Source organism: Berghia stephanieae, chromosome 8 (genome assembly GCF_034508935.2).
Source record: "Berghia stephanieae isolate SIO BIC M18660-M18661 chromosome 8, UCSD_Bste_1.3, whole genome shotgun sequence".
Taxonomy (NCBI): domain Eukaryota; kingdom Metazoa; phylum Mollusca; class Gastropoda; order Nudibranchia; family Aeolidiidae; genus Berghia; species Berghia stephanieae.
In genome coordinates this window covers 17,116,470-17,133,969 of record NC_088367.1, presented here as the reverse complement: position 1 = coordinate 17,133,969, position 17,500 = coordinate 17,116,470, and the positions used below count along the sequence as shown (strand labels likewise).

The window sequence follows — 17,500 nt, the reverse complement described above, 5'->3', positions numbered from 1 at the left end:
CCCCCCAATGTGGAATATGGACGGCAGCGAAAGGTCTCAATCGAAATTGCTGCTACAGAAATCGGAATAAAACCCAGGTCTCGGGGCTTCATGGCTTGGCAAGCACATGATATTATGGACGTTATATTCAAAAACTCAAATTTTAAAAACAAACAAACAAAAGAATGAAATGAAAACGTAAATCAATTCGAGAAAAAGAAACTTTTAAATATTATATTTACAAAGAACACAGGAATTAGAAAGCTATGTTCAAACGCCTTTCATCCAAATAAGTATAGATTACCAAAACCATTAACTGCTTGCCGTATATTTTTTTTTTGGCCACGACAATGCGTAGTGTCCCAGAGTGTGCCACGGAGATCCCATCTGTAACTGCATCAAAATTCAGTACTTATTAAGTTAACTCTCTCCTTACCAGCAATTTTCAGGATTTTCCCCAGACTTCACACCCAACTAACATAAAAATAATTTTTTAATCACTCAAACACAACAGCAGTACAGTTAATGCGATGAATAATTTCTTTAACAAAACATGCTCTACAACACACTGTTCACTTTCTTTAAATGTTATGATGAACAAGAGAAATTTGAATAAGAAAAATGTTGATTGGATAGTAACGAATGTGACGATTTTCCTATAGTTGGTAAGGAGAGGGTTAAAGGCTCGAAAGCTTGTAGGCCAGCTGATTCTGCTGGAAGGCGTGCACTTAATGGTGGCTGAGATTTTTTTAAAGTTGAAAAATATAATGGCCATCTCTATTGTATAAAAAGTAATATTTAATTTGAAATGATTTCATACAATCACCTCAACCTGAATACAGCACAACTCAGCATAAGTCAAAATCTTTAACCCTCTCCTTGCCAACTATAGGAAAATCGTCACATTCGTTACGATACAACCAACATTTTTCTTATTCAAATTTATTTTGTACATCATAAAAATTAAAGAAAATGAACAATGTGTTGTAGAGCATGTTTTGCTAAAGAAAGTATGTATCGCAAGAACTTTACTGTAATTGTGTTTGAGTGATAGTTGGTTGTGAAGTTTTGGGGAAAATCCTGAAACTGGCTGGTAAGGAGAGAGTTAGACAGAGCACAAGAACAACAAACAGTGATATAGTCCAGGATTCATGTGGAAAGAAATTCATGACACTTAAAGAATCTTATTGAATTTATGACACTTAAAAATCTTATTGAAAGATACCGGGACTGCTAATTTAAATCTGTAAGCTCAAGACGAAGGGCAATAAATCAATCCGATAATTTGGATAATTGATAGATGGGCAAGTCAAAAATCAATTGAATCAAAGCAACAACAAAAATAACCCTGAAAACGAAAATGAAAACAAAATGAACAAAACAAAACAAAAAACTAACCAAAAACATAGTTGAAAGCAAAGTAAAGGTCTACCTCGAATTATAGAAAAGGATTTTTAAACCCAAAACGGAATTTGAATTTTAAAAAACCTTACTTATCACTAGACGTATGACCTGATAGCTCATGGATATTTAAAGAGCTGGTTAGAGAGAGAGAGAGAGAGAGAGAGAGAGAGAGAGAGAGAGAGAGAGAGAGAGAGAGAAAAGAGAAAAGGATCAAATATATTTTTAAAAATAAAAAAATGCTAAACTGAAACCTGTAGGTGAATTTAAATTTGGCGTGTGTGTGTGTGGGGGAGGGTAAATACTAAAATTTTAAAAGCTTATTCTCCAACTTTAAATCTTCGAATACACTCAACATTAATATATTTATTTACTTTAATAATTCATATAATATAATGATAAGTATAGAATTTGGGTGTGACATTTCAGCCCTTTATCTGAACACATTAAGTTACCTTGCCTAAATCTGCGATATCTTCTTACTTAAGAGTATGAATTAAGCCCGTGTCTCGCCACCTACGTAAATAGCTAGCCGTGTGTTAATCCTTTACAAAGATGATGGTAAACACATTTACGATCAGGACCTGTGTTATCTTCCACCAAGTAAAGCTTAACCAATCTTGTAATGAATCAGCTAAGCCAACATGTTTGGAGTTTATTAGGAATGGGGGGGGGGATATGCCCGCCCCGCCCCCTCCCCAATAAATGATAATATAAACTTTTCTCAAAATACAATGCAAGCTGTTGAGTTGCTATCATACCTCTGCTTGTTATTCTTTTCTTTTTTTTGTTCGAATTTGGTATTATTTTTAGACCACCAGTTGGGCGATTAGTTCTCACTAATTTCTATCAATTGGCAATCAATGTTTACGATTACACAATGTTTTTTGTGCGGCCATATCATGCTGTTGTGATATAACACTCGTCTTTGGCCCGGCAAGTCCAGGGTTAGAGCCCCACTTTGAGCGGCGCATAGTTGAGGCTTTGGAAAAAGGCTCTTTACCCACATTTTCTCAAGTACTCAGTTGTAAAAAGAGTACCTGATCTGTAACAGGGTTGTCCATATCGGAAAAATTGTAATATCGCCTAATAGACTTCATATCTCGGCCTGGATGTTAAGTATAGTTTTCGATAGGGACGCCTTGTAAAGCGTTTGAACACGTTTAGTGGATGTTGCTCTATATATGATCAAGTTTAGACGACTGCATTCAGTAGAACAAATAAGTCTTACCTCGTTCTTTAGCCTGCAGCCGGAAAATCTGAAAACAAACCGGAAATAAAAATATCTCATGAAAACCGATTTAAATATATCAGTTAAAGCGCTTTGATGATGAGGAATTTGGCGCTGTTATGTTCACACACTTTTATTATCATCATTCATGACACATATTATACTATATGTTACAGTGAATGACCTAATCAGTCGGATGGTGGAAAGGTTTGAACTGAGATATTGTCAAGTTTTGTTAGAAGGTCAATTTTGATCAGAAATGAGTTCTTGTCATAAATGATAAAATCAACCGTTTTTGTTCATCATTTATCATCATCTTTTTAATCATCGTAATCTTCATGAATAACACGTTACCTTGTTAGTCCTTTACCAGAGTATACAGCGTGATAATACTGGCTAGTTTCCCGAATGCCTATCCCATAATAATGGTATCTGAAATTAAAAATATACAAAGAGTCATAATATATATTATAAAAAGCAGTTTATTGTTTCTTAAAATCTGTTATTGTTATTGGCCGAGGAAGGCTTTCGAGCCCTAATTATTCCGTGTTTGGTATTTTGTTCTCTTTTTAAGCTGGTTTGTTCATTTCCTGTTCAGTATTTTTCACAGCCCAAGGCTTCATAGCAAGCTTAGAATCACTTCTTTATAAATAGGAACCATGTGTGAGGTTAAATTCTTAATTAATGAACTATTTTTTTTTCCAAATAAATCTTTACCCATTGTTAAATTTGTTTATATCTACAGATTTAGTTGTATCATATTAGAATGTACTGTTTTAATCAAGACTACAGTAACTGTTCCAATAAGCATCAATTCGAACTAGAAAATTTGCGCTTTGTTTTGTTTTGTTTTGTTTGTTGTTTTTTTTTGTTTTTTTTTTTGGTTCTCTGGTGAAAACTAGTGCCAAACTCCGTTTATAGGTCATTTGTGTATATAATGACTGGAATCAGCTGCTGGTGACATCGGACATAGAAAGTGGATTGGGAGAATAAGACGACTTCCGAGAAGAATAAGAAGAAGAAGAAGAAGAAGAAGAAGAAGAAGAAGAGGAAGAAGAAGAAGAAGAAGAAGAAGAAGAGGAAGGAGGAAGAGGAGGAGGGAGGAAGAGGAGGAGGAAGAGGAGGAGGAGAGAGGAGAGGAGGAGGAAGGGAGGAAGAGGAGGAGGGGAGGAGAGGAGGAGGAGAGGAGGAAGGAGGAGGAAGGAGGAGAGAGGAGGAGAGAGGAGGGGAGAAAGAGGAGGAGGAGGAGGAGGAGAAAAAGAAGAAAAACAAGAAGAAGTAATTGACAGCTCTGTCTTGAAAGGAGTAACATCACCCATACTACGTACTTTGAATGACCTCGGGTACCTAATCTCCTCGTTGTAAGATGTGGAAACTTTTGTCGGATTGTCTGTTGGAAAATGATAAGAAGAGAAATGTGGAGTTTTACGACAGCACAGAATGGTGTTATTTATTAACAAATGTAATCCATAGTCTCAAAGCGGGTTTACTTTGGAGTGATATTGATGCTGGATTCTGAATTTATGTAAAAAAAAAAAAAAGAATTGAACTTTGATTAAGTTAATTGATTTTATTGAGTAAAAAAATACAGCACTCCTTCCCCCCCACAAAGAAACAATTTAAGCTTTATATTAAGCGATATCCAATATACGTGCTCAAAGCGCTTTAGAATGGGTCTCTAGCCAACAGCAACACTTAAAATGTAAGACGAGACATGACGCCTGTTAGGCAATATTACAGGGGTTTTTTTCGGACAGAGACAACGCTGTTAACGGATAGGCTCTCATTTTTACACCTGAGTACAGCGAAAGATTAACGAGCCTTTTCCAAGAACTCAACTATGCTGCGCCGCCCAGAGCGGTACTCGAATCCTGAAACTTCCGATCTGAAGCGAGTGTCATACCACAAGACAACATGGAGCCGAATAAATATAGTTGTTCTGATAATTTTGACTTTTACTTCACTTTTTCGCATGTGTTCCATTCCGACAAAATACCAGTTTGACTAGGTGGGTCACAAATGACAAGTCAGTGGTAATTGTAACGGTAGCAGATTTATATGGCACACGTTGCTTCACCCTCTCCTTACCAGTCATTTTCAGAATTTTCCCCAAAATTTCACACCCACCCAACACAAAACAGACAAGAACATTCTATACATAATATTATTGTTCGACAATATGAGTTCTATTACAGAATGTCAAGCTTTTATAGCTATAGCAAAAAGAAATGAAATCTGGATGAGAAAAGTGAAGGTTGCATTGTAACAAATGTGAGGATTTTACAATAGGTGGCAAGGAGAGGGTGAAGCTCCGTAGTGTGTTTACAATATTATAAGACACTAGAATATGTATTGTCTGTCTACGTAGATCTAGTTATTATGATTTGATTTGAAAAAAAAAAAAGAATAAGAAAATTTCTGTAATTTCATGCTTCGGTAGCATGCCGCCTATTAACATGCTCTCTCTCTCTCTCTCTCTCTCTCTCTCTCTCTCTCTCTCTCTCTCTCTCTCTCTCTCTCTCACTCACTCACCACACACATACACACACTCTCTCTCTCTTTCACACACATACACACACACACACACACACACACTAAAACAGATAATATATAAATGAATCGATAAATATATGAATTGATGGATAAATAAATAAATAAATAAATTAAATAAAATAATAAAATAAATAATAAATAAATAAATAATAAATAAATAATAAATGAATGAATTAATTAATAGATAAATGAATGAAAAAATTAGTTCAGTAAATAAATGATTAATTTATTGTAATGAAAACAATCATCAAGAAATAAATAAATAATTTTCCATTTGCCTTAATTTGATCCACCTGTTAGAAACCATTGTTGACTCAGGCGAAAAATCTATAATATCTAATACCAATGTTAGATAGAAAAAAATCTGACAAAATCTTTATCGGGCATTCTTCAACATCTGAAATGTCCACAGAATCATATCTCATCAAATAATAATGTCTCGGTAACAAGGCATTTGATCAAATAAGTGATCAACCCATACCCCATAGACAGGGTTACTATTTGACAATTTTGCCATGAAAGTAGGTTCTCGACAAATCTTTTCGACTCCTCACTGTCAATGGTTTGTAAACACGAGCAACAAACACATCATCAACGCTTTAACTTTATGGCCCAATAGGACAGGCGTCTTAATTATCAAATATCATAAATGCATTAAGGAAGCTCTTGATAACGATTTCTCAAGTTTTCAATAATAGGCCCCTATAAACTCATTGTTTACCCCTTTTGGTTCCAAAGCAAGGACCATTAGACTAAGAATCACTGAGACCCTCGACTGAACTACTCAATGCCACCGAAACGTAAACATTTTCCCAATACAAAACATTCTTACTAAAAACAAATGAGACAATAACATCCTAAACGTTGACACTTATATATTGAAGTTAAAAAGAGTCCTTTATATATAGATAGAATGCGCTTGACCAAGGAGTTCACAACATTGCCATCCGGAAGTAGAACGGACCAACACACACACTCTGTGTAACCATGAACTTTCATAGTCTGGTTAATACAGTTTAGTGAGAACAACTCACAAACGCGAATGGCAAAAACAATAACAAAGGCCTGAGTGACGTCATCTGCATACTATCTATAGAATGTTCCTAACCAACATTTCTTATATCTCGACTTTCTCCCTAAGTTCAACAATAAAATTCTTATCAAATGACGTCATCTATTCAGACTGTGGTAAAATCCCGATCTTTGATCTTCACACTTTCCCAGTACACATTCTCATTTTTATCAAAGCTCCTCTGTTAAATGTATTCAAAACAACCAAACCAAGCAGACATTTGTTTCATGAATCGTTTGTTTTTCCCCGGACACTTTTGATGTTGTTGGAAATAATCGGGTATTTTTTCCCCAAGATATGACAACGATGAAAGACGATCAAAAGGAAAAACAAGCCGCTGCTGCCATTTCGATAACTAAGGGGGATAGGGAGTGTTTTAGTTGTGGTCAATCTGTTATCTCTCTTACCAAAAGAATTATTCTATGTTATTACACCCTAAGAGCTAAGAGTCTTGTTGTGATCAATATTACTGCATTGACAGCAACAATAACAGCTACAACGAATACAATGATGGTGAAAACAAAATAAAACTACAACTTCCATTACTATCATCACGTCAATAAACAACAAAGAGAAAAGAAAGATTATATGTCAAATATATCACTGATCAAATTAATAGGAAATATATAGAAAGATAGATAGATAAGCAAGTAAACAAATAATTAAATAAATAAATAAATATACAAAATATTAATCAACATTACAGAATCTTATGCAAATGAAATAAAGAAAAGGAAAACAGAAGTATGGAATGTTTACCTTTCCAAATGTAGCTGCACAAGCAGGTTCAAGGTTTTCTTTGTGACAAAAGTCCAAATAGTGAGAGTAGAGAATACATCTGGGAAGACAGACACCCTCGCAGATACAATAGTTGTCTTCTAACCTGGTGACAGACATGCATTTACATTAAATACATGAATTTTAATTTTCCGCAGTCGGGATTGAAATTTAAAATGGTGAGCAGAAATTGGATATTTATTGTTTTAAGACAGCACGAAATGTGATTATTGTTTAGGGTTTTTTTAAGACAGCCAAAAAATGCGATTATTGCCATTTTTTACAGCCAGAAGCGTGGCTCTTGTCCAATATAGATAGTTCGAAGATGACGTCACTCAAGCCTTTGTTGTTATATTTTGCCATCCGCGTTTGTGAGTTATTCTCACTGAACTGTATTAACCAGACTATAAACGTTCATGGATACACACCGTTTTGTGTGTTGGTCCGTTATACTTCCGGATGGCAATGTTATGAGCTTCTTAGCCAAGCGCATACTATCTATAGATAGCGAAAAGGGTGATAAGTTCAAAGTTAAATCTTTTCACTCATTTATTATTGGTCAAAAATGGTGACCGGTTTTCAAATTGATGTTGCCGTTTTTTAGACAGTCAGAGAAGTGATTTGCTCTAACCAAAATCCGCCTCACCTTCGTAGATTGGATACTTATTATTTTTTCCCAGCTGACCAAACTGTTAAGAATGTTACAACATCGCATACTATCAGTCCTTTAAAAATACAACAACTCCCACCCCCCCCCCCCCCCCCCAAAAAAAAACCCAAACAAAAACAACTACGAAGGCACCCCCCCCCCCCCCCCCTATATAACAAAAATAAAAATAAAAAAACACAAACACACCAAGAAACTTTCAATGCTTATGATGATGATGATGATGATGATGGTGACGATGATGATGATGATGAGGTTGATGATGATGATGATGATGATGATGATGATGATGATGATGATGATGATGATGATGATGATGATGATGATGATGGTAGGTTTGATAGTTTTTTCTAAAGTCAGGGTCGATTAAAACAAATAAAATAAAATAAAGGGCAAAATAACTTGTTTTATTTGTTTTCCACGTTAATTTGTGTATTGTTGTGCTGCCGAAGGGTTTGTACCCGAAACGTCTATTGTCTGAATCGTTCCTATACGAAGCCTCTCCATTTTCACGCGTTAGTTTGAAGCTTGGAATCTCTTTTTTCAAGTAGAGATTAGAAGTAAAATTCCGCCAATTTATAATGTTTTTTTTGTTTTTTGTTTTTTTTTTAAAAATTACTTTTAGAGCTATAGAAGACGGTGTTTATTGTGGTTAAGGAAGTGTTGACGTCATTCCTTGCTTTCTATCTTTTGGATAGGACTGTTATTCTGTAGGTGTAATAAGACCATCGACTTCGTTATTAGGGAATGCTGATGAAAACTCAAGGATGCTGTGATGACATGAGAACAGTGGCCATAGAAAACTGGAATTATTGTGGTTTAAGAATCGTTAACGCCAGTCCTTGCTTTCTATCTTTTGGACAGGACTGCTATTCTGTGTTTGTACTAAGACCACCGACTTCTTTATAGATAGAACGTAAATCAGGCCTTTGTTATTGTTTTCTGCCATCCATGTTTGTGAATAATTCTCACTTAACTATATTAACCAGACTATAAAATGTCAAGGTTACACAGAGTTTTGAGTGTTGGTCCGTTATACTTCCGGATGGCAATGTTGTGAGCTTCTTGGTCAAGCGCATACTATCTATAATAAGATATTGATCATAACTCACGGATGCTGTGATGGCAAGAGAACAGTGGCCACAAAACAGGTTATCTGTTACATACAACTTTACACTTGGAAAATATTTTTACTCGTTTTTGACTCGATAAATTTTATTTCATATTGATGGATTGAAATGACTCAACTTCTTAAAAAGTACCAAAAAATCTCGAACTTTTATATAGCGCAATATCCACTAAACGTGCTCAAGGGGTCTCTAGCCACCAGCAACACTAAACATGTACGACGAGACGTGAAACTTGTTCGGCAATATTACAATTTATTTCCGACAGAGACAACGGTGTCAACGGTGTTAACTCATTTTACACCCGAGTAAGGTGAAAGAATAGAATGTGAATAAAGAGCCATTTCCAAGGACTGAACTATGCGCCCCCCAGAGCGGGACTTGAACCCAGGGCCTTCGGATTCGAAGGTGAGTGTCATTCAACTGGACAAAAAAGTAGCCGCACAAAATGACTCCAAAATTGTCAAAAAGTACAAGGGCTGTTACTTTTTTCAAATCTATTTCAGGTTTAAGACTTTTTTGACTAGGTCATGCTGTTTGATAGAAATAGGATTCATTAGTCTGATGTCACGTACTCCCAGCAACGAGTAGCTTGTTTCTAAACAAAGAATATTTGTACTTTGAAGTCTTCATGCTGGCAGGAACTTTTTCACATGTCATGCGATCAGAATGGATAAAACTCAAAACATGATCAGATTTATAATGTTTTTTCCCCCTGGATACACTTTAATGCTCGTCGGAGAAGTATTTCAGAAGGGCGTCCGCCATTGTTCCCATAGTTTAGAACCAGTTACTAAGTTACTATGCGTCGTTACGAGGGACGTCACGACTGTTGAAGCCTATTTGAGAAGCAGAATTGTCTTTGGAAAATCAAACAAATGTGTTTTGTCAATATAGATCATGGCAGAATAGTCCATGTTATCTTTCTCCATCCGTTGACGGCTGCTACTGCCTCTACTGATGTGTCCAGTGCTGCTACTTTATCTGGCTAGAAAGTGATCAAACAAATGGGTCCGTACAAGGTTTTATAGAATAGGGAGATAAGATTAAAAAGCCCTTGTTTGAACAGCGTTAGTGATGGAGAAAGTAGCGAGTTGAATTCCCCAGTCGTGGGGGTAGAAGAGTACATTACTGATAACGACATCCCTGCCGTACGCTGGAGAAAAGCCAAAAAAAAAAAAAAACCCATATTTAAAAATTTGACCAGAAAACTCGTCCTTTAAATATCGATCGATTTCAATGCTCTTATCTTGGCAAAAACTCTCAAACCTGGGACTTCGCGAAGTCCCAAGTTTCAGAGTTTTTGCAAAGATAAAGGACATTTAAATCGATCGTTTTTTGGCCAAATTATTAAATATGAGTTTTTCCAGAGTACGGCATATTATCAGCTATTTCACTTTTATGGACTCGATTTGGAAATGGAAAAATATGTGGGCATTTAAGTCTCGGCCATCTCTTTGTTCTGTGTTCAAAGCAGCACAGAGGCATGGGTTTGGAGGGATCAGCGTCAGACTTTGATGCCCACAGTCTTTTTATCCTTGATTTTCCTTTAGATATTTTAAAAATATTTATTTGTAACGCGCATTGAGCATCACACAGTGATGAAAATGCGCGATATAAATGCCATGTATTATTATTATTATTATTATTATTATTATTATTATTATTATTATTATGATCATATTATTATTAATTATTATTATTATTATTATTATTATTATTATTATTATTATTATTATTATTATTAATAATAATAATAATATTATTATTATCATCATCAACATCATCATCATCATCATCATCATCATCATAAAACGACTAATTTTGTCAGAATGATAATTGCTGTCTCGCACCTTAAACATCTCAATATTGCTCAGAGGCAGATATTTTTCGGTTCCAATGGGGGAGTTTTTTTTTTTTTTTTTTTTTTTTTTTTGTTTTGTTTTGTTTTTTTTTCTTCGATAAACGAGAAAAGATAACTATCATCTATTCTTTAAAATAGAAGGTTAAAATGTAAATAAAATTACATCTTCCGCAACGGCATCAGTGGATATCGCCGTCCATGAAGGAATATTATAGATAATCCATCAAACAAGATGTCTCATGTCAACAGGGATCACCCATGTTGTCGAAATTGAGCAAATTCGGTGGTAATGCTCTTGGGCAAGGAAAAAGAAACGAAAGTTCCTGAAGTGGGGCTCGATCCCGGGACTCTCCGGGCCAAAGTGCAATGGTTGACCACTCGACCACTTCGCTCGCCGTCGCCGCCCCCCCCCCCCCCCCCCTCCCCCCACCCCCCTCCCCCCTCTATACAAGTTTATGGGTCTAAATTGTTCCCTACAGCCCATGTTTAGTTTTTGCCAATGAGCACAGAATTACTAGCAAATTTTAAAAAAGTATAAAACTAATTTTTACAGATTGGTAGACGAATAACCTGCTGAGAGTATAGCATTCTTTACCTCATAATATTAAGTTGTATCAAACATTGTGGAAGGTTGCATTGTAAAGAAAAGAAGTATAATGAAAGGTGAAAGAATAAGAGGAAGTAGTAGTAGTAGTAGTAGTAGTAGTAGTAGTAGTAGTAGTAGTAGTAGTAGTAGTAGAAGTAGTAGTAGTAGTAGTAAGTAGTAGTAGTAGTAGTAGATAGTAGTAGTAGTAGTAGTAGTAGTAGAGTAGTAGTAGTAGTAGTAGTAGTAGTAGTAGTAGTAGTATTGTAAGGTAGTAGAAGATAGTAAGTGAGTAGAAGGTAGTAGTAGTAGTAGTAGTAAGTGTTAGTGAGTAGTAGTAGTAGTAGTAGTAGTAAATAGTAGTAGTAGTAGTAGTAGTAGTAGTAGTAGTAGTAGTAGTAGTAGTAGTAGTAGTAGTAGTAGTAGTAGTAGTAGTAGTAGGTAGTAGTAGTAGTAGTAGTAGTATAGTAGTAGTAGTAGTAGTAGTAGTAGTAGATAGAGAATAGTAGTAGTAGTAGTAGTGAGTAGTAGAGAGTGAGAGTAGAGAGAGAAGAGATAGAGAAGAGGAGGAGAGAGGAGAGTAGAGAGAAGAACAGAGGAGGAGGAGGAGGAAGAGGAGGAGGAGGAAGAGGAGGAGGAGGAGGAGGAAGGAGGTGGAAAAGAAGAAGGAGAAAGAGAGGGGTGGAGGAGGAGGAAGGGGAGGATTAAGTGGATGTGAAGAATGAAGAGGAGGATAAGGATAAAGAAAGATCTTATTGTGTGTGTTGTTTCTTGTACCTGAAACCATCTGTTTTTCAGGCCTGATGCAGCCCAGTTAGTACTACTCACCATTGTAATGTTAGTTGTGTTTGTTTTTTCTTGTCCCGCATTATCTGTGCCACGGATTTTTTCACATTAGTTGGAGGTTTGTCCGGGTCTCCATCTTGTTTTGTAGCCGGCTGGTGCCTTACATGTCCGTTTGAATCACTTGCTGTGGATGAAGTTCGCTCCGAATCTTCTACCACGTCTTCTTCATCATCTTCTTCTTCGTCATCTGCATCAAATGACGTGTCCTTATTTTTCATGGTGTACACGACTTATCTGGAAGAAAAATAGAATTAAGAATATCAATTATTATTTTTTTCTAAGAGTGAAAATATTGCAACATTGCATTAAAATAAAATAAAACTACAATTAGCTTTTATCAGGAAAAAAGTACATTCTTCTTCTCTTCTTCTTCTTCTTTTTCTTCTCCTCCCCCTCCTCCTCCTCCTCCTCCTTCTTCTTCTTCTTCTTCTTCTTCTCTTCTTCTTCTTTTTTTTCTTCTCCTTCTCTCCTTCTCTCTTCTCTTCTTCTTCTCTCCTCTCTCTTCTTCTCTCTTCTTCTTCTTCTTCTTCTTCTTTCTTCTTCTTCTTCTTCTTCTTCTTCTTCTTCTTCTTCTTCTTCTTCTTCTTCTTCTTCTTCTTCTTCTTCTTCTTCTTCTTCTTCTTCTTCTTCTTCTTCTTCTTCTTCTTCTTCTTCTTCTTCTCTTCCTCCTCCTCTTCCTAATCCTCTTCATCCTCATCTACTCCTTCTTCTTTATACAAATTGACTCTCATGTGTGATGAGTATCGCTGTCTTTAAAGGAGTTCTTAATTTTATTATAGAGAAAAAGCAATTCATATTATGACATTTAAACCTTATACCCACACACACACACACACACACACACACACATATATAAATATTTTTTATTTTTTTTTAAATCATGTGTGCTCAACTCTTTGATAAAAGGAGCTATTTGTAAAATATTTCAAGTCCAGTTTTGTTCGATTACTACAATATTGTTTCGAGCATTCGCTATCTTCTTTCTGGAGAGAGCGAATCCTCTAAACAATATTGTAGAAGTGGAACAAAATGTTTTATACATACATACATACATACAATCATATATACATAATAATAATAATAATAATAATAATAATAATAATAATAATAATAATAATAATAATAATAATAATAATAATAATAATAATAATAAAATAATATAATAATAATAATAATAATAATAATAATAATAATAATAATAATTAATAATAATAATAATAATTATAATAATAATAATGATAATACTAATAATAATAATAATAATAATAATAATAATAATAATAATAATAATAATAATAATAATAATAATATTAATACTAATCATCATCATCACCACCATCATCATAAGAATAATAGCATTTGTATAGTGTGCAATTCCTTTGCAATTACTTGTTGACGCTTTATATATATAAATCTTACATAATCTATAAACAATGAAACATTCATCTGTATATATATATATATATATACACATGTACACATACACAGACACCAATACATAAAATAAATACATATCTACTCACATATTATAGATTGTTTGCGCTGCGCAAAGTATAATGAACCAACACACAAAAGTTTGTGTAACCATGATCGTTTATAGTCTGGATAATTACTCATAAACGCGGATGGCAAAAACACAAAAACAAAACAAACAATAACTTCAGCTTCGAACTATCTATAGAAATACATGCATCAACACACACACACACACACACACACACACACAAACACACTGACCACACAGATACAAACACCTATATAAAATGATGGTAGCAATACAAGGGGAAGAAATCGTATTTCAGAGGGCTAGATCAGACACGTCACAGTCATTTAAAGATGTTTTAACTCTATTTAACCATAGGCCTTTCAAACAGCTCCGTTTCAAATGACTGACAATTTCTATTTTTCAATGTGAGGAAATTCCAAATAGAAGGTGAAGCGTTACTAAAAGATCAATCTAAAAGCTTTGATCGTGAGAGTATGGACTGAAGAAGAACTGATGAAGAAGATATTATTGTAGAGTTTTTACAAGTAATCAGGTGATAGATCATCAATACCAATGTAAACAAAACATGCAATTTTGAACTCAATTCTCTTCTCTATTGGCAACCAATTCAATTTCTTGAGAATTGGGGTGATGTTTATTTTAAGGGGTTGTTTTGTATTTTCTGAAGTTGTCAGTACAGACTCTTGGTGTGCCAAAGAGAAGAGAATTGCAGTAATCTATACGAGTAGTGATAAGGGAGTTAATCAATAACTTTGTTGTTTCGGTGACTAAATGCTTTTTTAGATGAAAGTAGAGGGTTTGACAAGTTTTGGTGATATGATCGTTGTAAGCGTAGAATTCGTCTAGATAAACATCTAAGTTTTTATATTTATGTTTCATTTACAAAAATAAAATTCACGCAACACTCTGTCCCTTTCTTGCGAAATAGTATCAGTTCTATTTTGCCAGCATTCAACTTTAAGCCTAGTTTCCATATGTCCGTAATGCTCGGTGCGCAATACGATTGGCGTAATGCTTAGTGGCGTATTGCCCGTTTCTATGTTTCCATGTATATCAATTCCCGCGATGCGTCAGTTTGTTCTTTTTGACCTCAAATCAATCACGGGTTGGTTATTGCTCCTTACTTGTCGAAAACGCCGAAACAGGAAGATGAGAGTGAAGACATCGTCATTTGTTATGTTTTATGTACTATCTGAGATTGAGGAAAAGACAACACAGTTGGCGTGAACCTTCCTGGACGAATAGAAAATGGCAGGATTTTGCCTTGCGAGATCTCTATCAATTGAACGAGAACATAATCTGTAATGAAATTCCGTGGCATTTTGTGAACGATGTGTTAAAAACAAAACAGAACACTCGTGAAACTCTTGGAAATTGCCCTGGATTTTTTCGCTTCCGGTGTCCGTGTAGCCGCGTCATGCCTATTCGAACGATGGCTCTATCATTCGAATACGCACAATGCATGCACCATGCATGACGGATACATGAATACACTTTAGTTGAATGTCCATTTAAACGTTCTTTACGCATTGCGCACTACGCATTACGTAAACATGGACAAAAGGTCATTAGACTGTTATCGGTCATCCATTTCTTGATATCTTGAGTGCAGGTCTCAAATTTGTGCGTTGTTGTTCCAAGCGATTTGCAACACACATGCGTGTACAGTTGTGTGTCATTGACGTATAGATGGTGGTCGATGTTGTTTTCGCCGATGATCTTTCCAAAGGAAGCCGCGTACAGTATGAACAAAAACCAGCATTTATATAACTTTATATTTATATTTATATAACTTGAGGCTAGCACTGAATAAAATGGAAGTGTTTTTGTTGTCTTAAAGAAAAAATATTACAATTTGCTTTATTCATCCCATAGGGGAATGGGGTTTTTTAGGGTCTATTCCAGGGGAAGACTGGAATAACCCAGGCGTCAGCTGCAGTGAAGCACAACAAACCAAAACGCCGTTTGACCCAAATAGCCTGCTATGAAGTATAAAGCATCGCAAAACGCATTAAATAAATATGACGATTCCCAACAATAACGCGATGTATAAATATACATATTTATCTTTAGTTTAGGATATCCTCAATCCTGCCTAAGTCTATCACCAAAGTTCTTATGTGATCGATAAATACTCCAGCACATTAAGTTAGTTCAATTCATGCTTCACTTTAACGCCATAATACCTCAAGTCACACATTGTTCTTGCAATGAAAGACCACATTTTACAGGTCAAAAAGTATAGGAAAGTTACAGAGTACTGCTTCTTTGTTAAGATTAGTAGTTATATCAATTCTCATTATAAGTAGCCATTGTGGTATATTGAGTGGACTAAAGCTAGTCCAGGTACTAGCACTATAAGAATCTCGAGGTATAATCTGTGTGTTGTAACCCCTCACACGTCTGAAGGAGTGATCCTGAAAGCTTATTAAGATAATGACAGAGGGTAGCTTTATTTCAGCTCTGATCTCGAATTAACTTCAAGAGGCAATCATTCCAGCAACGGTTGAGGAATTCTGGTATTTCGTCATGGGCAGTCGAATTCCTAGGATAGACTTTGATTCTATGATTAGTATATGAAAGCAAATCTGACTCCCTCTCTTCCCTTCCGACATCTTGATCTGGTATTGAGTGTGGGCGTACAAGACGCTGAAAATCGAGTTACCTTATTTTTCATCTTTAAGCTTGTTTAATTATTTAGTCTCTGATATATATCAAAACACAAACAAAAACTCAATATGGCTGCTGTAGCGATAGAAGTCATTGCTCAATGCACGCCCTATTCATTGAATTAAACGTTTGATGTTTAAAATAATGAAGTTGCTTTATACCGTATTAAGCAATATTTTTTTTGTAACTTTATTGCGTACTTCTCCCCTAAATGCCAAATGCTCAGAATTTATAGTTTGAAAATTTTAGGTTTATTTTGGCTTAGACTTCCAAACGATTCCAAACATAAACCCAATCAAAATACAAATACAATACAATTATTGAAAATCCATGATTTAATATATCTAACGTGACTCAAGATTTCAATGATTATTATCAATTATAGCAGCTACAAAATAGAATAAAATACCTGAAAGGGAAAGTTTCGGGCTAATAGCCTTTCTTTAATCAATTGACAAAGTAAACGTTTATAAAGATACAATAAATAGAACCAAAAGAAAAGGGAGAAGAAGTATCATATAGTTTACCCCAAAAAGGCAGGATATTTTTTTTTAATTTAAGAGAAGTTAACTTTTTATCAATAATGATTTTAAATCGGTTAAATGAACATGCATTATTTCTGTTAATAAAAAGACTATTCCAACTTTTCACTATACGTGCGTTTAGTTCTCTCTTACATCTGGTCTGAGACCTTGAAATTTATGTTATACTCATAGTCCCTAGTTTATGAAATGTTGGAAAATATTGACAGAATTGATGGATTTTTGTCTTTTATGTTGTAAATTAAATTCCCCATTTCTTCTGAATTCTAGAAAAGGCAGTTCAAGGAAAAGGAATTCTAAACGCCGGTGATATTGACAGTATTATTATTATTGTTATTATTATTATTATCATCATCATCATCATAATCATCATCATCATCCTCATCATCATCATCATCATCATCATCATCATCATCATCATCATCATCATCATACAATTATTATTATTATTATTATTATTATTATTAATTATTATTATTATTATCATCATCATCATCATCATCATCATTATTATTATTATATTATTATTATTATTATTATTTTATTATTATTATTATTATTATTATCATCATCATCATCATCATCATCATCATACATTATTATTATTATTATTATTATTATCATCATCATCATCATCATCATCATCATCATCATCATCATCATCATCATCATCATACATTA

General features: G+C 34.7%; 1 protein-coding gene across 2 annotated transcripts in view; it reads right to left on the bottom strand.

Annotated features, from left to right (window-relative positions):
- LOC144978282 (uncharacterized) overlaps positions 1-17,500 on the bottom strand; it is a 60,770-nt gene that overhangs the window by 32,104 nt on the left and 11,166 nt on the right. For both annotated transcript variants that reach the window (XM_078924129.1, XM_078924128.1), the window contains exons 2-6: positions 12,083-12,334; positions 6,996-7,119; positions 3,940-4,001; positions 2,966-3,043; positions 2,612-2,639 (exon numbers count right to left, since the gene is read on the bottom strand). In XM_078924129.1, the coding sequence (XP_078780255.1) occupies positions 2,612-2,639; positions 2,966-3,043; positions 3,940-4,001; positions 6,996-7,119; positions 12,083-12,318 (528 nt within the window). In that variant the 5' untranslated portion in view covers positions 12,319-12,334. The remainder of the gene's footprint in view (positions 1-2,611; positions 2,640-2,965; positions 3,044-3,939; positions 4,002-6,995; positions 7,120-12,082; positions 12,335-17,500) is intronic.